The sequence below is a fragment of the Python bivittatus genome, unplaced genomic scaffold (genome assembly GCF_059951505.1).
Source record: "Python bivittatus isolate LINGU-HERP-01145 unplaced genomic scaffold, Pbiv_v1 ctg000020_np1212, whole genome shotgun sequence".
Lineage (NCBI taxonomy): Eukaryota > Metazoa > Chordata > Lepidosauria > Squamata > Pythonidae > Python > Python bivittatus.
The window spans coordinates 5,683,382-5,707,611 of record NW_028277030.1 but is presented as its reverse complement, the minus strand read 5'-3'; the positions used below and the strand labels follow the sequence as shown (position 1 = coordinate 5,707,611).

The 24,230-nt window shown below is 37.2% G+C and overlaps 1 protein-coding gene across 1 annotated transcript in view; it reads right to left on the bottom strand.

Moving 5' to 3' along the window:
• The window catches only part of PKHD1 (PKHD1 ciliary IPT domain containing fibrocystin/polyductin), a 276,749-nt gene that overhangs the window by 234,543 nt on the left and 17,976 nt on the right, over positions 1-24,230 (bottom strand). Inside the window, exons 11-22 of the mRNA XM_088149932.1 lie at positions 22,533-22,634; positions 22,267-22,362; positions 21,813-21,951; positions 19,851-19,965; positions 10,616-10,891; positions 9,269-9,358; positions 8,576-8,666; positions 7,334-7,508; positions 4,931-5,115; positions 4,142-4,280; positions 1,438-1,592; positions 277-461 (exon numbers count right to left, since the gene is read on the bottom strand). Of these exons, the coding sequence (XP_088006058.1) occupies positions 277-461; positions 1,438-1,592; positions 4,142-4,280; positions 4,931-5,115; positions 7,334-7,508; positions 8,576-8,666; positions 9,269-9,358; positions 10,616-10,891; positions 19,851-19,965; positions 21,813-21,951; positions 22,267-22,362; positions 22,533-22,634 (1,748 nt within the window). The remainder of the gene's footprint in view (positions 1-276; positions 462-1,437; positions 1,593-4,141; positions 4,281-4,930; positions 5,116-7,333; positions 7,509-8,575; positions 8,667-9,268; positions 9,359-10,615; positions 10,892-19,850; positions 19,966-21,812; positions 21,952-22,266; positions 22,363-22,532; positions 22,635-24,230) is intronic.

Genomic DNA, 24,230 nt, shown 5'->3' with positions numbered 1-24,230 from the left:
GAATTCAATAGGCTGGGAAAGAGCTGCATCAAGTAACTGAATGATTCAATAAGCTTTGGCTGAGGGATCAAAACTCTAGATATGTTGTAGCTCATCGGGGAACTCCAAATGTAGAAAATAGCAAAGTAGAAAGGATCAAGAACAATGAGAAATAGTAAACCATACAAGAAAGCAAGAAAGACTCAGGGCTAGACTGCATCTATGAGAAGATACTGAGAATTAACAAATGTTAATATAAAACATTCTGAACAAAATGAGTTTAAAAACTAGTATTACCCTGATGAAATTGGGCAAATCACCAATCATTGAAGTCCAGGTCAGTGTCCATATACTTTGATAGCAGTTGCTTGAAATCTTAGATACAGAAAAGTCATTGGCATTTATATACTGAGCTGTAAAATTATCACTGTAATTTTGCAGAAGACTGTGGAGCTGATCAGCAGAGATGGACACTGGGATACCTGAAGGAAAATGATAAAATAATAGAAATGAGTAATGAACCAAATTAAAAACCAATGGGGGCTAAACAATAATACATAATATGATGCAAATGATATGAGTTACATATTTGGTGTCATTTGCACAAAGAAATCATGATATACAGTATGTGATATCATCATGGCTTGCATGACCATTTCTGATTATCATGACCAATTGTGAATTTCAAGAAATAATCATAACCCCTTACCACAAGGATTGGCAAAACATTGATGGCAAGCCTAGATTCAAAACTCCACGTTTGTCTGGTTTAACACGTAAAAAAGTAAAAACAATCTGATACTACAGACCCTTTGGTTTGCTTTTGAAAGTCAGTAGTAAATCACACCCTCAACAAGGCTGTGATTTGATGTTAAATCTTGGTGGTGAGATCTTTCAGGGCCTTGGCAGCAAGAAAAACTGAGTACAGTGAACTGTCAGTTGACCAACCCTACTTGAAATCATATCCACACTACTAGGTTGCCCCATCATAAGTACAGCTACCAAACTTACTATTTTTATTTTTCTGCATTACACACCTTTCCCCTGGGCCAATGCATCATTTCATTGTTTTTCCCCAACTCCCAATAATCAAAATGAATAAATAGAGACCATTAAATGACAGCAAATTTGCATGCTCTAATTGCTGCTTATACTGTTAATTATTAATCCCCGCGATATCTTTATTAATATTTGTATGGCATCAGATCTGATAGTTGCATTCTTTATTTTTGCCTTTTTTGGGTTATCATTATTCTGCCTTTTATTAAGTTATCATTATTTTGTTTCTTTAATTAAAAAAGAGCATATTGAGGCATTTGCTAATATGCATGATTACACAAAAGCAATCATGGTAGATTTCAATCATAAGTTTTCTGTGTCCTAATTTTCAGGATGGATGGTATATCTTGGCTAATCCTTTATTTTGTAGAAGAAAGAGGCTGCCAATTCTGAGTTTACCTGGAATCACCACGTTAGGTAGATGGATTTGAAAAGTTCCTCCAAGAGCTGGACTTGCTCCCTGTATCCTTTGGACTGTCAAATTGATCCTTGACTCATTCACAGACATCAGCAATTGATCAGCCCCTTCTGATCCCTCCAAAGGCATACCTCCCCTCCAGGAAACAATAAATCAAAGCAAGTTATGCAATACCATTCCTATCCATTGCCAGCCAGAAATTAATAAGAAACCCCAAACAAGACACAAGGTAATAGTTGCTTTTTCCTCATGTTCCCCAGCAACTGGCAGTCATAGGCACGGTGCCTCTAATGCCTGAAAATATGGAGAGGGAATCTTCTAGAGTGCTATGGCAAAGGCATTTATTAAAAAGTGAACTACATTTCAGAAAAGTGTTTTATTAAGCACTTCGAATAAAATAAAGAAAACCGGCTAAAAAGCGGGCAAAAAACCTTATCTGAATATATAGGTTTAGTTATGTGTAACTTCTTCAGACTCATTATAGACAAATCAAATTGCTTTTCATACATATTATGCAAAAATAATTTTCAAACTCAACCCAAACAATAGATTACAAATCTAACATAGTTTCATTAATACAATTCCTATGTCATTAGAAATATATCATAACAAGAAAAGAGTATCTATATTCCTAGTATCACAAGAAAGTACCAGTGGTTAAATACAAAACCTGACAAAAGTATAAAAACCAATAAGCAAATTGTATATTAACAATTCTTAATTCTTCACATTTACAAATTATAATTATAATTATAATATAATAATAATAAATGCAAATTGGTCTTTTCTCTTCAAAATACATCTTTTCAAATATATTGTCTTCAAAATATAGCAGGCAACTACTATAATTCCTTTATGCTGGTTGCCATCTTGTCAAATTCAGTCCTTCCACTAGACTCAAGTGAATATACATGTAAATATGTGGCTCAGGTGAATTAAGTCTCCTGGAATTTGTTTTTCCCACTATGAAAATGAACAAGTGATGATTTAAAATATAATATGGATAGTTAAAGGGCGTCTAGGAATACAAAAGACTAATTAACTGGCAGTGTTCACATTACATGCTTACCATAGTTAACCATGGTGAGTTAAGTCAATTTCCTGAGTACACTTGATATACTCATAAACTAATCTCATGGGAAAACTTCACACAACATGCTTGATCAGTTTATGTGCCAGTGTAAAATGTGAACAAACCCACCACAAGCCTGCCTCATACAGGCTGGATATCATCCAGCAATTTTGTGAAGCTCATGTGGAGATATACTAGCCTTGTTTCTCTTTTCTAAACTTACATTCATTTTCAAAACTAATTCAAAGTGTCAAATAAATTAACACCTACACTTCAGGGGTTTTTTCCCCCCCAAATCTAAAGTGTCCCTTTAAAAATTTAAGTCCATACATTTTATTAATAAAATAACATAAAGTTAAACCAATGCTGTGGTCTTGATTAATACATAAATATATATTTGTTTCAAATATCTTTCTAAGATTTTATTTAGTCCAACTTTAGTACAGTATTTAAATTTAAGTGGCATGCAAGACTTCTGCTAGAGCTGACTTGAAAAAAATAAAGTTTCAATTTTCTGCAAGAAATATGCTAGATTCAGCATGTTTTTAATCTTGTATACAGAATAATTCCTTCCTGCCTCCCACCCCCACCCCGCTGCCCAATTTAATTCCATCCAACCAATGGCTAAGGAAAAATCTTTGCTGTATCCTTATTCATGTTAGAGCTACCCTGCCTGGGCTGTTTAAACCTGGGTGAGTTTTAACTATCCCTTGGCTGGAATCTGGGGGCTGTCCAGACTTTTGCAGCCCAGATATGGAATGCCATTTAGAGCCTTTCACGGGTATTCAATTCACTTAAGAGCCATTCTTTACTTGCATCTAACCCCAGTTCAAACACATCCCAGCAATCTCTATTTTCTGCTCTGATTTCACAATATTGACTTAGTCTGATCCCAGACTATCCTCAAGGCAGTCTTAAGACAGCCTTAAGTCATCCTTAGCTGTTCCAGTGTTAAAGTTTTCCCTCTTATTCCGACACATTTTATATTGATGTGCCAATCTAATCATCCATCAACACTTGCATTCTCCTCCTCAGCCCCAGCCCAATTAACAAGAATGATGTGATTGGTGGATCTTGTTTCACTGTCTAATGAGGTTTAATAGGAGAGGAGGAAAGCAAATCTGGGGGACTCCACCAATCCCTTTCTTTAACTTGTTCTGCACACAGAAAATAAGAACTAAACCATTTGGCATCATCCTTCCTGTGGCAGGATAAGGATCAGCAGAGGGAATAGCAAAAACAACACTGGAACGCTTTTCTGCTAACTGAAGGAATGTGGAAACTGAACTTTGGGAAAAGTCCTAACTGGATTCCTTGGCTTTCTCTGAATCATTGTCCCTGAGATGGAGATGTTTTATCAAATAGTTGGTCTACTTTACAGATCCCTATTATTTTTATAGTTCTGGCTGGCTTCCTCTGATTCTTCAGCAGCTAGTTAGAGAAGAAGGAAGGGAAGGGAAGGGAAGGGAAGGGAAGGGAAGGGAAGGGAAGGGAAGGGAAGGGAAGGGAAGGGAAGGGAAGGGAAGGGAAGGGAAGGGAAGGGAAGGGAAGGGAAGGGAAGGGAAGGGAAGGTGGGTAGGGGGGCATGAATATGTATGAAGCTTTATTCCTACCTGAGTGAGAGAAGAGGGAAGTTCGTGTGATAGTCTGCTACAAAAAAGGATACATTAAATACAGGTGGGATGCCAGCAACTGAGATGGATTCTATGAGGTTCCCATGTGGGTGAGCTGACCTGGGTTCCTTTTGAAAAACTAAAAAAAAAAACCACACAGTTTGGGAGAATACTACTATAAAAGGCATGACTTATCACTTGCCAAACTCAATATGCACACAGATTCTTAAAACAAGTGCATTTGCATTGTAATTTATATCAAAACATCTCCCTACCACTGCAGTAAATTCCAACCTGCTCTGTACAAAATGTTCACAAAGAAGTTAAGGCACAGATCAGCAAGTAGCTTTTACTGTCAAAATGAACTAGCCCTAGGAACAACAAAGAACAGATCCTGCAGAATCTACCTATGTATATGTGTGTAGCCCTGAGTTTAAATCCTCGGTTTCTTTCTCCTGCCTCTTCCTCATAATGGACGTCCTGCAGCCTATCTCTCAGCCTGGGATGTTGATGATATCTGTATGGGGTTTACGTATGTACCAGCTTTGCTTGTTCCAGCTCTTTGTTTCATTCCCACCTTACCAGCATCGGCCTTCACAGTAATTAGATCCAGGATCTACAGCTGAAATGTTTCACAAATGTCCAACTATTATCAATAACTGTATTCTCTCAAACATTTATTTCTTGATTAAAAAAAAAAAAACCTTTCTCTTGTCCCTTCAAAGCCATTCATATTTCACTCTTTTATTTATCAGCAGCATCAAGAAGAAAAGCAAAACATTAGATTACCAACTACATCTTGATCTGAAACAATGATCTCATCAATGAAAAACCAGCCAGGTGTCTCTGTCCCAGTAGCAGGAGCTTCTACATCAATCTGGTGCAAAAACACTGAAGAGTTTTTTGGAAGATCAGTAAGGAATTCAGAACTACTCAGACAGTCTTTCCAAAGGTTGGTACATATGAATTTCCAGCTGAAAGAGAAATATATTTTTGGAAAGAAATCTACCATGGATGAGCTGTTTAATGACAGGACTCTTCTTATAGCTGCAGGAAAGCAGAAATGAATATACATTGTCTACGTGCCCCCCAAAATATTGCAGATGTTTAGAAATATCAGAATCACACTTTTCATGGTACTCAGAAAAAGCAAGTAGCCATTTCACTTAGCAGTTCTGCATATTTGATTCTTGAAGGGCTAGAATCTATTCTGATGTTCAGTTTTCACTATGGGCGAAACCTTAAAAGTAGTATACACTTGACTTTGATACTGAATCCACCTTCCTGTTCATATTGCCTAGCAATATTCCTCTAAATTCCCTAAACCAGGATTTTCAAACTGTGTTCTGTGGAATCACAGGTTTCCATAAGAACTTGATGGGTTCCATGAGAGACTAAGGACAAACAAGCAAACAGACCAAAGATCACTCAAACGCAGCCAATTCTCAGTCATTAGAGCTTTGTCTCTTGATCAAGGATCCTGGAATTCCTTCCTTCCTTCCTTCCTTCCTTCCTTCCTTCCTTCCTTCCTTCCTTCCTTCCTTCCTTCCTTCCAACTAACAGGTTTGATGCCCTAAAAAAGTTTGAAGCCCCCTGCCCTAAACCACGACTGTGCCAAATCAAAGTCATATAACCAGTGGAATGAAACCAGTGGCTTATGGTTAGGTCTTGGTTCTTGAATATAAGAGCAGTTTTCTAGATATTGTTGAAATGTAATTCCCAGCTGCCTGAGCCAGCATAGCCAAATGGGGAAGGATACTTGGAGCTGTACCTCAGCAACACCTGGAGGTCAAAAGCATCAAAAGAAGTGGTTTTAATTTCCATTGGTTAAGAACCCGTCCTATTGCCTGTATGTCATAAGTATACATATCGCTGCTAATTACATTAAAAAGGAAGGGGGCAGTCATGAAAAATATATAGAATGAATGTTTGTAGGCTTATACCTTTCTGGGCTGGATTTCGGATTCCATTGGCAAGTCAAATGCTTTTTCACAGTATTTAGAAAGGTATTGTAATAAGACACTGCAATGTAGAGGGTGTTGTTCAGGTAACCTTTATATGCAAAGCACAGCTGTGAAGGAGGGAGAGAATAAAACTCAAAATTCCTCACTAAATGTTTTGTTTACCTGTCTCCAATATGGCTGCCAGTAATACAACAACACATTTCCCATACTCAGATTTCTTTTGAACAACATTCTTCCCTTAGTCATCCATTCATTTAAGTCATAATAAACAAGAATTGCCACTTGGGGTAATGGAGGGTCCTTGCTCAATTCTTCCAGATCTCCCTGGTATCCCATTAGTCTTGCATCAAGACAGCACTGGTGGGGCTTTCTTACATCACCTGGTCCTTCCCCATAGGCCTCACAGACTGATGTGAGCATGGCTTGGACAATACAACGTATTCCTGTTTGGAAGGTAAGTCCTGTACTGCCATGCTTGGTAGTGAGTTTCTTATGGCACAATATGCATTTTCAGCTGCTCTGCACCTCTGCCTTGCTTCTTGTGTTTTGCCCTGATAAACTGAGTTTAGGGTTAAATTGCCACTCTTCTGACAAAATTACCAGATACATGTAACACACTGATCCCTAACTTTGCCCACTACATTTGCTGCGTGAATCTAACTCCTGTATTGTGAGCAATACAATAAAATTAACAATCATGTTGCACATTTCAAATAGCTGCGCAGCATGGAGAAGACGGTGCCTTTTTCCAAGTCCAGATACTTTCAACAGTTCCCTTCTCTTCAGACTACTAGAAAACAGGTGCTAAGTAAAACCCACCTTTCTGCAGATCTTATCCTAACTCCTTTTTAACCTACTGCAACAATTTCGTACATAAAAATCGATTTAAAATATCTTAGATGGAACCATTCTTTAAAAAGTATTAACAATTCTAGGCTGCAGCACCTAGCCAACCATAACAAAATGTTTAGCAGGGTCTGGCCTGGGTAGTACTTGGATGTGAGGCTACCTGGAGTTCCCAGGGCCATAGGCTATACTGAAAGGATGGGAAAAAACATTCAGAAGACAGTGGTGAACCACTTATATTACCCTTACCCACCTTATGCTGGGATGTGACTTCCACAATGCTTTCACAGAGTCAGTTAGCCTTGATGCCAAAACAGATTTCCTGGTATAGATTGTGCCCATCACTAATGTCATCATGCTGTTCAATATTTAGTCCTTTTACTGTTTCAAACTTCTTGGAAAAACATTACTCACATGTGTGTATTTAGTGACATCATAAGGAGGGATTAATTGAGATGTTTTGATAAGACTTTTTGGCCTGAACATGCTGAATCTTCCACAAAAGGGTTCTGTCCAACTGACAATGGCTCCACCATTGACTAGATTCTCAGTATCTACTGAAAATGGGGAAAAGTAAGGAAAACTTCTTTTATGCAACGCAAATCCTAGACAAAGCTGAGTGCAAGAATACCTTTCATAGCACAGGGCCATGAATTGCAGTGTCAAACCTGAAAAAGAGTGTTAATGCAGAAATTCAATTGTACCATGTAAAGACTTGCACATATCAAATTTAGTCAAAGAAGGCTCAGTTAAGCACACAAATTAGAGTACTACCCATGTCAAGAGGACCATGAGCATGGACTTTCCAAGCTGCTCTATTCTTACTCAAACCTTGCAGCCATTCACACAATGGTTGTGTCAGCATAATGTTGAAATCAAAGAACATAAGTATATTAAAGAACACCTGAGTACACATTACACAACCCAAATGTAGGGATGCATATATAGGTGATAAATAGGAAGCCATGCACTGGTTTTGCAACATTCAAGACCACAAGAAAAAGGGGGAGAGAAGAGACATTGTGCAAGAAGCAAACTAAGCTAAGTAGCCACATTGCACATATCTACTCTAGTTATGGCTTTATGTGGCCAATATTTACAGATCTATTTTGTAAGCTACCCTCAAAGGTATGGCACATTTTATTCATTTTTAAATAAATGAAATAAACAAATAAAATACTTTTACACTCAACAATGTATTCTTTCTTGAAGAAAGCCAGTTTGGTCTAGTGGTTAAGGCTCCAGGCTAGAAACCAGGAGATCATGAGTTCTGGTCCTGCCTTAAGCATGAAAGCCGGCTGGGTGACTTTGGGCCAGTCCCTCTCTCTCAGCCCATGATGTCAGGCTCAGCTGACCAGTCAATTCCTGTTGCAACCAATGGATCAACATTCAGTTGATTCGAAAAAAGCAGACTCTGCACATGCAGGAAAAACGCTAGGGAGAAAAAAAATGTATTCCTTCTTGACTCCACATACTGACCAATATTGTGTGTGTGTGTGTGTGTGTGTGTGCGCGCGCACATGTGTGTAGTTTTTGGAGAAGGTTTGCAGATGTCTCTCTTCTATAGTAGCTAATTTTTTCTGTTGAAATAAACAGCCTTTCAAACCGAAAAGGACAAGCTTACTTTGCTCAAATCTTGCTTGCAAAAAAATATTAGCAGATGATGGCTCTATTTCACATTTTACCGAAAGAAGTTCTTCCAGTTCTTTCTGCATCTGAAAAAGAAAATTATTTGAGTTTTGTAGAAAAGTGCAGACTTCCAAAATCAACCAGGACCCAAATTTGAGACATGTGACTGTCTAAAGCAAAACAACAGATCTTTCCCCCACTATAAGTCTAGATGCATTGTACCAAAAATAAGAGAAATTATTCTGGTACCAGAAGCAGATTATACACACACACACACACACACACACACAGTTTTTAATACAATTAACATTTTTGAAATCTTTTACAATGATTGAGAGGATTTAGTAATTTAGCTTGTATTATCATTCCTCCTCTGACTTAAATATTTGAATAAATGACATTTCAAATCCATTTCTCAAGGAGTTCCTTACTCCTTAAATATCACGCTTCTGTGGTACCTTAACTCAGCTACAAAATGTCATTACAGATTTCACACACATTTGTCACTCTAATCAACTTTTATGTTGGGATATTTTCTTAACTTTTCCTAATGTGTGACCTCTACTTATAAAGTTCCTATACAACAATTTTAAATGTTGAACCTCCTGTTGTACCAATCAACACTACCCCCCAAATTCTACATATCATAATTATTTCTCGTTATTTTATATCCAGAAGAATTCTATACTTGTTCAGCAGTAACATTTGTTGACATGAGATTGCTGGTCACGTTGTCCCAGGCAAGACTGAACCATCCTCTGCCAGACAGTATCAGCATCTATAAAGCAGAAAGATTAAGAGTAGCTTACGAAGAATATTTATTTCTCCTGAATTAAGAAAAAAAATAAAAACAGTACTTTTTAGCAACTTGGGATTCTTTGTGCTCTCCTTAACCACATAGTGAATGTAATATGTAGTAAAAAGAGTTTTGAATTTGATAATCTTGAGTCCCAGTTTAATATATGGTTTGCACCCAATTAAGGAATCATTATACATTCAGAATCATTTTGCAAGCAGTTAAATTTCTGCAAATAGTTTTAAGGAGGGGAGGGTTAAGGAACTGATGAAGTCATCCTATGAAGTGTTTGAGAGTCACTGAAATTGTTGTTCACTATTTCCTAATGATTCCAATATCAAAGCATCTATAAAACCATTAGTTGGTGTGATCAGGTAATCATAAGTCAGGCTGTCTTGCATCCTTTCACAGGGATAAAAGGGAACAGCCTTTTGGATCAATCTATTTCCCAACTTTTAAGAATGATCCAATGCCCAGCAGATGGTGAATTTGTTAGAGGGTGAAGAAATCTGAGCAGGGCCAGATTGACCAACAGGATACAGTCAAGCAGAAAAAGATAGTCTGGTGGCACCTTAAAAACAAACACATTCTACACATTAGGTAGAAACTTTAATAGTCTAGAGTTTACGAATACACTAACATGCCAAGATAATACAAGCCTCTCTATTGCTATTTGTGAAAACTTGATCCTATTTTAATTATAATATCAATTAAAACCTATTACTATTATAATTATAATAAAGGATCCTGACTTTTTTTAAAAAAAAACATTTTTATAAAACAGAAAAGGAAAAAAGGAAGTAATACAACAATGACAAAAATATATCTGTAAGGGCTTCTTACATACTGTATACTGTATATGATATCTAGATTGTTGTGAGATATGATATATGGAATAGATATAGATATTTAGATCTATTGTGAGATATGGTATATAGAAACTGTTGTTTTATACACACACACATCATTTTTCATTGTAATCATCCATACATGATCTAGACTGTATGCAACTCATTGAAACAGCAGGACTTCAATCCACTGAGTAATTGGGGCCATAAATTTATCTTGAGGGATAAAAGGCAACTTGACTCACAAATCAAGAAGTGCAACTAGCAAACAGAATTCAAGAAACGACATTAGTTAGTTTTTCCCATCAATTCAGTTGACAACTGTTATAGAGAAAGCTGTGCGGAAGAAGCACTCAAAAATGTCAAACTCAGATTATGTTCTAGAATTTACCTGTATCTCTGGAAGCTGGACAGCACTGACTTGTATTTTGTAGCTTTCTCTGCGATAAGTACTGACCACATCTGGGTTCAGCCAGGTATTATGCATCTGAACTCCCACCCTAATTCCATTGTTTGGGGATCTCCCATCATACACGGCTTCCAAATAGTACATTGTACCACCAGTAAGCTCATATTTCTCTGATTTGGGCTTCCTAGGATAGGCCCAATCTTCCTCCCAAAGGGCTGACCAATCAGAAGTGCCAGTAGGAATTGATACAACTTCCACCTGTTGCCCAAAAAATGAAAGCAGTAAAAGAGTCAGAGTAGAAATGTATGTATTTGGCTACCTTTTATCAATGCTATTTATTCATCAGAGCTTTCCAAACTGAAGAGGCCATAGAGTAGGCCGATTCAGAATGAGGGTCTCTTTAACTCAATAAATTCAGATGCAAGTGAAAATGGGCGCAAAATGGAAAAGAGTTAGAAATGAAAAGCCAAAGAAAAAGAACTAATATAATTACTGTTTACAAAGAAAGGCAAATGCAAATCTTCTCTTCTAAACTAGTCACAGAAACTTCTTTTTAAAAGCAAAAATCTCACATAGCAGCTATTCTCTAGGTTCTCAGGGTTTAGACCCAGTTTGAATAAGACCAAACACATGAAATTAAGGGTGGGCACAATCTAGAATATTTGATTCAAAAAGCAAGGGAAAATAAAATGACTTTTTCAAATTATAGGCCCTGGTGACCGTTACAAGGTTAATTCATGATTAGAGACTCTGTATTAAATGGATTCAAATAGAATTGAAACTGGCCAGTAGCTACTATTTACTTCATATCTGAAGTAGCAATATCAACATTTCTACATTTCCTGGTTGACTACCACAGACATTGGTTTCAAAGTCAGAAGCTCCACACGGGGTGTTTTTCTACCAGCATTCATAAGAGGCACCAAAAAGAGCTGGTGGTGCATTTAGAACCCAACATTCTCCTCAAGAAGCATTCTTAAATTGAATAAATCAAATGGGCCAAGAAACAAGTGATTGTTGTAGCCAGAGAAACAGAGAGTTAAGCACCAGCAAACAAACAGTGATAAGTAAGAATCACAAGGGTTAGCTCTGAACATCAAATGACTCAATTCACTCACAAGTCAAATTAATCTGCAGAAATTCTTGGTGGGGGACAATTACATGAAAGAAAAATAGTTGGTATGAGAATACGGGGGATTATTATTTCATTGAATTAGTACAAAAAATGTAATGATTCTGAGGCCTAAAACAGCAAGATAATAGATCTGTCCTGTGTCCTGAAAAGAAACCTAAGAAAAATCCAAACTGTTTGATGATTTAGCTATAGCCATCATTTATTGAAGAGCAAGAGGTGCTTACCAATCTGAACCTGCAGTAGCTGTGCAAGTTACCTATTCTGTAGAAAAGTCTCTGTCTTATCATCCATTGAGAAATTGGAACTGTACAATTTAGAATAGAATTTTTAAAATCTGTTGATTAGTGGATTAGACTCTGTATATACTCTCCCACCAGCAGAAGAAATAATGTTTAATTTGTTAAAGTCTCAAAACCATTATTACTGGATTTCTCTCTCCTTTCCCAGTATTGTTGCTTGTTACAATGTAATGAAAGCTAAGTCCATGTTTAGAATAAACAAGGGTTCTATATTGTTCTGGAAATGAATGGGATATAAAAGATTAATAATTCTTTAACTTTCTGCTTTAAGGAAACTGATGTTAACTGATAGCTTTTTTTATGACTGCAAATAAAAGCTTTTGCATTATCTTCATAAATCTGTTGTTCATATATTCAACAGAGATGTATTCAGAGATCATTTAGAATATGGGTTTAAATTGTAATCAATTAAAGCCATAAGTCTGAAGTTATTATAACACCTATTTCACATATCTTTCATAATGAACAATGAGATACCAGGAAATAGTTTATATAAAACCAGCTTCAATGTGCAGAAGACAAGAAGGTGTATTCAAATTGGGACATAAAAATTAAAAGGGACATTTTTCATCTAGTATTTCTTCTTTAACGAACAGTTTAGAAAATCTTCTAATTGAAATTGCAATATTCCTTGCATGCCTGGAATTACTTCTCATCACACCTCCACCATTCAACTTTTCTGTAACAGCTTAGAGAACAGAAAACAGGCATGAGCCATATTTATCATGAATAAACAAAAATACCAATCTAATAAGACAGACAGACAGACAGACAGACAGACAGACAGACAGACATAAGCTTCCAGACTGAGAAAAGTTTCACTCTACTGAAAGAGTGAAAGAGCAACTTAACAGGTCAAGGAAACCTATAAATCCTTGGCTGACACAAATGGCAAGAGGGAAAGAATGTGAAAGAATGGTCTGTTCTAGTTACCTATCAAGCACTGCTTCTAAAGGACCACAGCAGGATCCCAGACCTGATGATATCAACCTGATGGCTTACATGTTACAGCTTCTTCTTTTATTATGCACTTAATATCCCATCAGTCTGTGTTGGTCCTTGACCCTCTTCATCACTTTGCTCATACGGCTACAGTACAATCACATCCCTTGCAGGTAGATAGGAGGAATACAAAAATGCTCACATCTTGATTTCCCACTAATGCCAGGGTAGGTTAGAATGCCTGAGAGATTGGATAGGGTATTTACTGGTGGATGGCCCTGCCATGGAATTATAGACCGTGCCATGAAATTGGTGGTCAAATTTCACCAACACTGGCCCAAGCAAACTGGTTTTTCCTCAATTTTGGGAAGGGAATGATGTCATGGCCAGGAAGAAGCTTCTGAAAGAAAAGACCCTATGCAGCTAAGACCCAGCAATGATGCTAAGTGAACAACAAGATCCACCATTCTTGCCTTGGAGAAACAAAGGAGCATTTGGCTATACCAAAAGAGTAATCTGATGAAGGATGCTAGATCTGACCAAAGCCAGCTGTGCCAGGACAGAGTCAGAGGCTATTGCTATTCCAGGAATTACTTGGGCTCAAAGTCACTGAAACAACATTAGTCCATGAAAGACCCTGCCTTCAAATTTCAAGCTACAAAGACTTCTCTTGCAATGATTTGTCTGGTCTTCAGTTTTCCTCTCTTTTGTCTGCTTCTTTGGATGCAGTCTGCTGAGTGAATCTGTTTGCATTCATACAAACTTATATTGAATATATGTGTTTAAGGGAAGCCTGACTGATTTAACACAAACTTAACCTAGATAAGCACTGCCAGTCCTGGGGTCAAAACAATCTGCATGCTTACTAAATTTATAGTTGATGCCAAAGAAGTGAAGATTTTCTTGGATTCAGGAATAACTAAAGATGGTCAGCATGCTGGAAAAATAAATAATAAATTGATCTATGAACAAAGGCGATGACAAATGTGGATTAAGTCATGAAGGATAAGGACATTTAGTGACAGTAAAGATCAGAATTAAGCAATGATCTTTCCAGTTGTAATTATATAGCTGGATTAGCTGAAAAAGACTGGAACAGAGAGTAATGCCTTCAAATTAAGAATCTGGAGATGGATACTATGGATAGCATAAACAATCCTGGATTAAATAACAGCTGACTACTCTTAGGGCAATGATCAGCAAGTAGAAATTCATATAATGAATATAATGAATTGTGGCATGTAAAGTGAGCAGATGATGGACTAGAAAAAATTATTTTGCTTGACAATATTGAGGAAAACATAAGGGGATGACAACAAATAAGGTGAATGGACAGGTTCAAAGAGATTACTGGAATGTCCTTAGAACAGCTAGGAGTATTGTTAAAGGAAGGTCAAGATGGATAGCATTTGTCCATACAGTAACCAGAAATCAAACCCAGGTTCTGTCACCTAATTAACTAAATATTACTTAGAATATTCACTTTTAGCTTCTCTTTGAGTTCAACTTGAAAGTTACTAATTATTTCTTCCTTTTAAAAATGTTTATACCACACTGACATCACCAATGTATTCTTTTTCCAGTAAAGTGCTTTTTGAAACCACAAGAACATTGCTTGATTTCTTGTAAGTATGCTTAAAAGTAGTTAGTCTGTCATACCAAAATGAATCGTTATGCCCAATTATTTGGGTGGTATTCTTGATCTTTATGAGATAACACTTTCAAGATTGGCATTTCAAAGTTTCCCTTGTGAGTTTATGGCAAAGTGGAGATTTGAAATTGGATAAGCAATTCATTTTAACCTAATTAATGAAGGAAGCAAATAACTGTCCTTTGAAGGTACACATGAACATCAATATTAACTCAGTCTTTATTCTGGCAGTCCTGTAAGGTTCTTACTGTTATTCTTAGCTGAACTGCCTTCCAGAAAAACATGGAAAGATTGACAAAAAGTATCTGGGTAAAGTTTAATGAAAATACAAGGCACATCCTACATACTTAGTGTCTACTGGGGGGGGGGGGGGGTTGAAGGGGAATGACAAAACTTGTGCCATGAAATCATGATGCAAAAAGTGCAACTAATGTATTGTGCTAGATGTCAGGAGACAAGTACATAAGGGCAGGGTTTGCGTCATGACTTTACCATGCATATGTTGCTTTGATACAATTCCTTTTGCTGCAGATGCATATGACTACATGCAAATAGAAAGCTGCCAACTAACAATAGAATGGATTATTATTTTATCTGACATTGCTATATAAGCTATACAGAAAATACTTGCGTCTGAATATTGTTGGGAGATGCTAAGAAGTTCTAGATCTTGGCAAATTGAAGGTGAACTGTTGACTTTCTAATCAAAGATGTGTAATAAGTCAGTAAAATTAGCCTCTGTAGGAAAGGAATGCACAATTTAAAAAAAGAACTAGGGAAATTACAGGCCAGTAAGTTAACATCTGGATAAATTTCCCAGAAAGTGTTACTGAAGATAAAACACTCAGTATATAGAAAGATAAGCCTTACTGAAGAAGAATCAGTATGAATTCTGCTATACTAAGTTACGCCACACTTACTCTTGCGGGATAGAGGTGATATGCTTAAAATCCAATTTTCTTGGATTTTCAAAAACCAGGTCTTCTGAAAAGACTCAGCAGTCATAGAATAAGAAACTTCCCCCCAAGTGGCTAAAGCAAACAATAAAAATAAATGGGCAGTCCTTACAATGTAGGAGTATGAAGAATGAGGTTTTCAAGGATATATATTGGGGTGAAGGTTGTTAATATATTTGTCGGTGACATGGAGTTCGGGTCATCACTGAACTGGCCACATTTGCTGATAACACCAAACTATTATTGTGGTAGCAAGGGCACGCACAGACAATCAAAAAGTCAAGATGGTGGCAGAGATGTTGTTTCAATCATGCAGATACAACCACCAGTTGACTCTTTTTGACTCCCCTGTAGATATTCCTATGTGATAAAAGCAAAAAAGTAACAGAAAAAAATTCACAATTGCATTTCCAAATTGGGAGATGGATATTAAAATAGCAAATTCATTTCAATATAAGCAGGTCTGCAGTGATAGATACGGGGGTTAGAAGCTAAACTTTGCAAATACAGTATATACAGTATGCTAATGGTCTGAGCTAGTGGTAACTGACAAAGTAAGTAATCATTGTGGTGGATAACTAAATGAAAACATTGCACTTATTGTGAAAAAGGACATTTTTGAGGGCTTCAGGGCATGAGTGAGTAGGCTAGCCTTCTCTGTATTAGCTTATGGAATATTTCCCCAAGAACTAGGGATAGCTCCATCTTACTGCAATTCCAGTAACAGAATAAAACTGTTTTATTTCAATGTCCTTTTGGTTCCAGGTAACTGTGACATCTATCATGGGCTTTATTTGAAATTTATCTTTTCTTTTTGTGATTATGTGTTGGTTTTCACATTGATCTGATTTACTTATTTATTGTTATTTCTGGAGATTGTTGCTGTTGTTGATAATGATGATATATGCTACCCTCAGTTCTTTGAGACTGGAGAAGGTTATAAGTACTGTAACATAAATACATGAACTAACAAACAAACAAAGTCCAGGAAACATTAAGAAAAATAAGGAAGATGATGTACAATAAAATTGCCAGTATTGTAATGCTTTTATACAAAAATATGTTGCAACTATCAGTGAAATACAACAGAATTTTATTCTTAAACAGGGAGTTATGGAGCTAAAAAGACATGTGGAATAAGGAAGGCAGCCCAAGTGATCATAGAGAGAGAGACAGAGAGGGAGGGAGGGAGGGAGGAAAACATCATTTAGGATTTCATTTAGGAAAACTAAGTAAGACATAGAGGAACTGGATAGAAAGAAATGATTTGCTCTGTCTAATAATACTTGTGGTAGTGTTGGAGATCATCCCCAGAAGCAGAGCAATTGGGGAAATAGAAAGATTCTCTTGTTCTTATGTTCTGGCTGTAGATTTCCCAAAGGCATGTAGTTGGTACGGTGGAAAAGAGTGCTAGAAAAATAGGACTGAGTGCTCCTTTAAGATCCCCATGATAGTTATGCATTACACATTTATTTACACATGCCCTAAAAGATTCTGCAAAGTGCAACTGATTATTTCATATACTTTCTCAAAGCATGGAAAGTAGTCTGTACAGACTCAGTTATGCATTTCAGAGTTTAAAAAAAGATGGAATTAATGAAAAATTGATAGGATGTTAAGCAAACTAGCAATCAACATTTTCTGTTTTGGGTCAAAAATGGTCCTGATATTTTGCAGCAAATCTGAGTTCCAAGTATGGCTAGAATCCCAATATTCAAATGAAGTCTTTTATCAGTTCAAATATGTATTATTTGGAATATTTCCCCCTTACAACACTGAACTAGATGATGAGACTCACTCTCATCATTTCATATAAGTATCTCACAGTCAAGCATTATTAAGTAACTTCCTGATCTATTGTTCTACCCAGCCAATCACAACACTTAGAGCCAATCCCTCATTTGAATGCCTCCCACTATATAAGAGCACAGCTAGAATGAGATCACTATCATTTGTAGTGGGGCAGGTAAGCTGAACGGGAGGGGTAAAAAAACAGCAAAGTTATGGCTGCTGTCCACAGAAGTAGGAAGGCCTACTTCCAGAGGAAGAGGAGGATGCCTCGGAGGAAATACCGAAAGTTCCTGAGTAGACGAAGGAAGCATAATTCTAGGCGAGGTAGGAAGGGGCGAACCAGACACATAATGAAATTTGCAAGGAGTGGCTATCGAAAGAAGCGCATGCCCATGTCCCGATATTTGGACCAAAGAATGAGGGACAATGTGCTCTCGGCCCAAAAGGCCAAGCATACAATGACTTCCTACAGGAGCAACATCTATCATAAGAAGCCCTTGAAGGTAGGAAGACCAAGAAAGAAGAAACATTACAACCGTACGCGCTCAGGTTTTCTGAAAGCCAAGTTGAAGAAGCAAAGAGCTAACAAAAAATGTGCCAAGCCTGCTAGTTCTGCTCTTAGGAAAAAAGACAAAAGACAAACACGTTATTCTGATGAGGAGGTTTTCTACAGTATGGCCAACCCTTCCATGCCAAAACCAGCATCAGAAGAAAGGCCAACAAAGAAACACTCTGTCCGCTTCACTACTCCTGGTAACACAAAGACTGAGCCCCAAGAGGACCCCTCCCTTGATAACCAATCAAGCCAGCAAACAATAACACCCAAAAAACGGAGCAGGCATTCAGCCACCCCTATTTGCAAAAGCCGTTAATATAGAGGAACATCCCTCGCTCTTCTCTGAATAACCACCTGCAGGCCCCTGGAAAGGCAAGGGAGAAGTGAGAGGAAAACAACATACCAGCCTGCCTTAAAGATCCAAGAGACCTTATAATTTACCTTTGATGAGACCACCTTCACCCCTACCAATCCTGAATAAAAGTGAATTTGCTTTACCAACAAATTAGTTTGACTGATGACTGAAAAAGGCATTTGGACAATTACAAGACAATCAGCTGGAAATGAAAGAGCATCACCTAAGTAAACCTACTCCACTGAGAACATTTATTTCCTTAACAACAAGGAAGTTGTTTTAATGAAAAAGCACAACAAAACTAGAGACTTGCCATAATTTGGTAAAGAAAGGATTGTTGTACTGAAGGTGTGATTTCCCCTCCAAGGAACATCTTAAAATAGTAATAAAGCTGGATCTTTTGAAATATGCGTTGTGGAATTCCATTAGGCACGTATGGACAAAATGGGAAAAGATACATTGGAGAAGTGATTACTCCTTCTCCCATGTACAAATCAGCAGCTAGCCATTGATACATAAATATCTGTCTATTAATGCTAGTTCCTGACAATCTCACTCTCAAGGCACTAAAGTACCATGTGAGTCAACACTGGTTTAAAACTCACTTGAATCAAGATTCCTCTAGAGTAAATTAGAGATGCTGCCTTTGTCTTAAGTCCTGGGCCATACCCAACTCCCAATCTGCAATGAGAATTGGAATGATAGCAGTCTATTTTAGACAATCATTGAGATAGTGAATGTAAATCACTGCAAACATTTAAAATAGATGTGCTCTGCATCCCGTATAGTATTTGTAACATAATTGCAATCAATTTATATTCAGGGAGAACCCAAGCCTGCCAAAACTTCCATTCCATAAAAGGGTGCCTCATCTTAAGAAATGGCGATATACTATAAAGAGAAATAAATATAGCTTGGTCTCCAGACATAAAATAATTTTGCCGTTCTCTTTAGATTAAAACCTATCAAAAGTTTTAAGCTCATGGTTTTTTCCCACTTTACCCATCTTTCATATAAATTATGAATTTTTTTAGAGCTCAGGTAAACGGCTTGATTTTTGTTTCAGATTTATCTTCCATATCTCCTGAAGTGATCCAAATGATTTTAAGTAGCTGTGTTTGGAAAGGCCCGTGGTTAATTAACACAGAGGGTAAATATATATCTTTCCATTTCAACCGAATCTTTGGCTTTAGGTCTGGCCAAAGTTCAAATTCCAGAAAGATGGATGGATGGATGGATGGATGGATGGATGGATGGATGGATGGAGCGTTCAGTATGTGTGTAAAATGCAGAGGTGGGGAGGAAAGAGAGTAGAAGCTGTTTTATCTGTGGATTGAATCTTAATCTGACCATCTTTAACTACTATAAAGTATTTTAGAGGAGGATATAAAGAAAATTAAAAGGGATCGCCTTACTTTTATCAACGCAATAATTGTTTTGAATCAATAAACAGTGGAATTCTATGGACAGTTAATCAAGGTCACTCTCCTAGCATGTTGGTTTTTGATAACAGAACTTGTCGTATGTCATACCTTTCTTCTTGGATCATCTGACAGGCTTAGATACAACGAAGCTTTGCCATCTGCCTGAATCCAAAATGTATAATTATTTGTCTCTGGTGCCACGAAAAAGCCACGTAGTCGTGCACTGGATAGCAGAACAAAAATATTAAGCTATCAAATCCCAAACAGGATTCCTCTGTTGAGACTAAGAGATGTGACTTGAATTAGTTATCATACAACAATCCTTACTTTAAATTAAAATACCTTTCCTTTTTAAAAGAATCATAAAGGCATGTTCACTATTTCAACCCAGAATATTAGAAATTACAATAACTCCTGACGGCAAATAAATCTTCTTTACTGCTGTTAATGTTTTGAAAATATGTCTCTTGGTTGAAGATATCTGTGTACCTGAGGAAAAGTACAGTTGAGCCATACCAAGAAAGCAATGTGCCGTATGGAAGAAGCTGTGACATTTACCAGAGCTCTTGGTAATATATTCAAACATTCACTGTATAACAATACTAGTGTGTAGTGCTTTCATAACTAAATTATGGTACAATTTCCTGGTCCTGATCGCAATCATGCAATATGAAAAATTGATAACATTTTAAGGAAAGGACAGAGGGTTGACTTTCTGTGATTTTTCCTCTGGAAAAATAATTATGTTAATTGTGTTAATTAAGCTATGTTGATTTTATTATTCCTACCTAAACATTAAATATTTAATTCCAAAATGTGTTACACTTTGTTCATTTCGATTATTATACTCATCTTTCTATTGATTTGTTTTATTTACCATATATACTTGTGGGTAAGCCAAGAATTATAGGTGACAAAATACACCCCCAAAATTGGGTTTGGCTTATCTGCAGATGGGCTTATCCATGAGTATATACGATAATACTTTTTCAAAGCATCTGTATTCCTATATATATACTCATGGATAAACAGACCCTCAAATTTTTAATCAAAATACCATGAAAGATTTGGGTCGGCTTATCCGTGGGTGGCAAATTTTTCATGATATTTTGGTTAAAAATTCAAAGGTCAGCTTATCTGTGGATGGGCTTAGATGTAAGTATATACAGTATTCTATATTTGCACATTTTTAATTTAAAAACATCTATCTATGTCAGTGTTGTCCAAACTTGGCCACTTTAAGATGAGCGGACTTCAACTCCCATGCTGGCTGGGGAATTCTGGGAGTTGAAGTCCGCTCATCTTAAAGTGGCCAAGTTTGCACAACACTGATCTATGTGGTAGCTAGGAGTCAAAAATGACTTGATGGCACATAATCAATCAATTTAAAAATGTGTAAGATCTGTAAGCTTTATAAATCACATTTTAGGCAGACAGCTTTCCAAGCCAATTAAAATACAAAAATCACAAAAGATAACAAATAAAGCAGTGATTAAAATGGAGAATAAAATTAGCTTGAAATTCTATAGTATTAGGGCTGTGCGGTGCTTCAGATTCAGAGGCAAAGAGATGTCTGTAACTTCTTAAAGCAGCTGTACCTTCTCCCAGAACTGTATCTTGGAAAGCTCTCAGTGAAACAGACTCCTAAAAATCATTATTCTGCATCACATGGAAGCTAAATAGGAAAAACTCCTGAAGTTTTGGCTTCAATATGTGGAATTCGATGAGAACAAGACAGAGAAGCAGAACGTATATGGTTGATCTTCTCTTCCCTCCTCCTGTCTTGTTGCAAGTAACAAGTAACTTTTTGGAACATTCCAGGACAGCTTGGCTTAAATTGGCTTAATAATATTGCCCCATCCTGACTATCAGCTAGAAAGTCTGTGAGTTGTCATTTAGGACTGGGAGGAGAAATCTCTAACTGAGTATTCTAAGCTCTCTCACTATCGCTCCTATATTCTTTCATGGCAGTTGTGTAAAGCAGATATAAATTTATAGATTGCAGAATGGTCAGCATTATATTATTGCAACTTGTAGTATGAAGAAGACGTATCAAAGAACACTTATTACCTGAACAGTTTCTGTTTCCCAGACAGAAAATTGTATGGAGAACTGGCATTAGGAACAATCTGCCAGCTGTATCCTGGAATCGCTTCAGTGAGATTAGTGTCTGAACTATCCCAAACTTCAAAAAGAAGCCCCCTGTTTCCTGATAAATTGGAAAACAAGGATGTAGTCATCAGTAAATCAAGAAATATAAATATTGGTGATCTCACATATGTGCAAATTAACTCTAAGATATTGTTCAATTCAATTTATGACAGCTCAGGTTTCTCAAAACTTCAGCAGGGAGAAATCGTGTAGGTAAACAGTCTTGAGCAAAATGTCAGTGATCTAAATCAGTTTGTTATGAACTGAGATTGCTGCTTTTAAGCACAAAAAGTGGTCAAGAGATCCAGTCTAAAATCTCAACCCCACCTCATCTCTCATTTGATCCCTTGGATAGGTCATATGTAGAAGATACCTGGTTGAATTTCACTGAAAGTTCTATTATTGTCAACTCCTCCAGTTGTACAGATTATCTTTTGTGGAGTAATATGTTTAATTTGGCAGGGAGTTCCTGTGGAGAAGGAAAAGGAGCATGAATTTGAAGCACATCAGAGCATTCACATCCCTCTTGCCAACTATTACACATTCCAAACAAAATGAACATATGCCACATATGTTTTTAATCATGTTTCCATTTTCAGAGGGATAAGTGCCATGAAATTTGATTTTTATCATTTTTACCTGCAGCTGTGACTTTCACAGGTGCATCAAAGAAGTTCCCTGTGATGGTGAGATCAGTTCCACCACTGAGGCTGCCTGCAGCAGGAGATACTGAAGAAATGTCTATGAGAGAAAAGTAAAAAATAAAGTTGTGTAATCATAGGCTTCACACAAATCAAAATCTATATTCAAATTAATTATACACAATTGACATGTTATTTTGAACAATGCTAGGTGGTAAGTGCATACTGTATACAGATTTACATTCTTTTTATGCAATGTTACTTACCCTTAGATTAAAAAATATATATTCACCTTGGAATAGGGTGCCAGTAATAATTTAATACAAACTACCAGGGCAGCATATAGTGTTCAAATGCACATACAAATAGACCTTTCTAAAATAAAAATAAAAGGGTCTCACATGCACTAATCTTGACATGAACATGACCTGGCAACACCTTTTTTCTGCCAAGTTCTCATGAAATTACTTTGGTCTCATCTCCAACTCATACCCAAGGCAGCTTAGAGTCATCTTAGTTGGTGTTAAAGTATGTTTTCTGTGCTAATGCAGGCAACAAGCCATAGCAGCTATGCCATATTGATACACCTTGTCAACCATTCAGTTGGTGTCACTGTCAAATGAGCCCTGTGGTTGGGATTATCCTAACATGTATTGGCCACTTTGGGGTGGGGCAAGTACTCCTCCCTTCCAGTCCCTGAGTACCATTTTCCAGGGTCATTCTGCCTGACACAGAGAAGGAGAATTCAGTTGTTCCAGTGACTCTCCCCCTGTACTCACCAAGTCTCCAGGCCAATATCTATCTCAAAAGACCTGAACCAGCCTGAAACAACAGCTGACCAGTGATGGCCATGGGTGTTGCATGATGAAGCAGAAGAGAAATAGCTGGCTATTTGTCATTTGCTTCACAATGCAACTCTCCTCATGCCTATCCAATATTGTTCAGGCACTCTTAGCATTCTTCTAAATCCAGGTCCAAAACACAGCTTCCTTTGAAGGTACTTGCACAAACACCAGTGCAAACCCAAAGCAAATTAGTAAATTCACCAATCTAGCCATCTGTCAAAACTTGCCTCCTCCTGTCAGCCCTTCATAGTAGGCCAGACTAGGAAACCAAAGTTATGAATGCTAATACTACTTTTATTATAAGGCTATAGTAAAGAATCTTGCAAGTCTGAATACACTTCCCCCCTCCCTCCCTTTATCTTCATGAGAATTAGGGAGGGTCAAGTCTGAGATGCTTTCTCAAATTACATTTCTGCCTTGGACTCAAGACAACCAACCATTGTCATGGTTGCAGCTCTCCCTTTGGTTCCTCAAGGTTGTCCTTACTGCCCACTATACCTCCTCAGACCAGCCCACATTAAGGAAAGTGACTGGTGGACATCACTGGGGCCAGCAAATATTGTGCCAGAATAGTTTTCTGTTGGCTCAAGGACTTTTGAAGAGCCACGTATCTCAGTCATGAGAAAGAACTCTATGTCTACCTGCTGACATATTTTAAAGAAAATCCATTTTAAAATAGTGGGATAGTGATTCTACTTCACTGATTATTCAGCGAGAGAGAAAAGGATAGAAAAATATTTCTAATTCACTCTAAGAAAGTTCACTAGGTTAGAAATCCATTTAATATTTCCAAGAAACTACTACTAGAAAAACACACTGGGCGGTAGGTAACCACAACCACTTCTCATCTA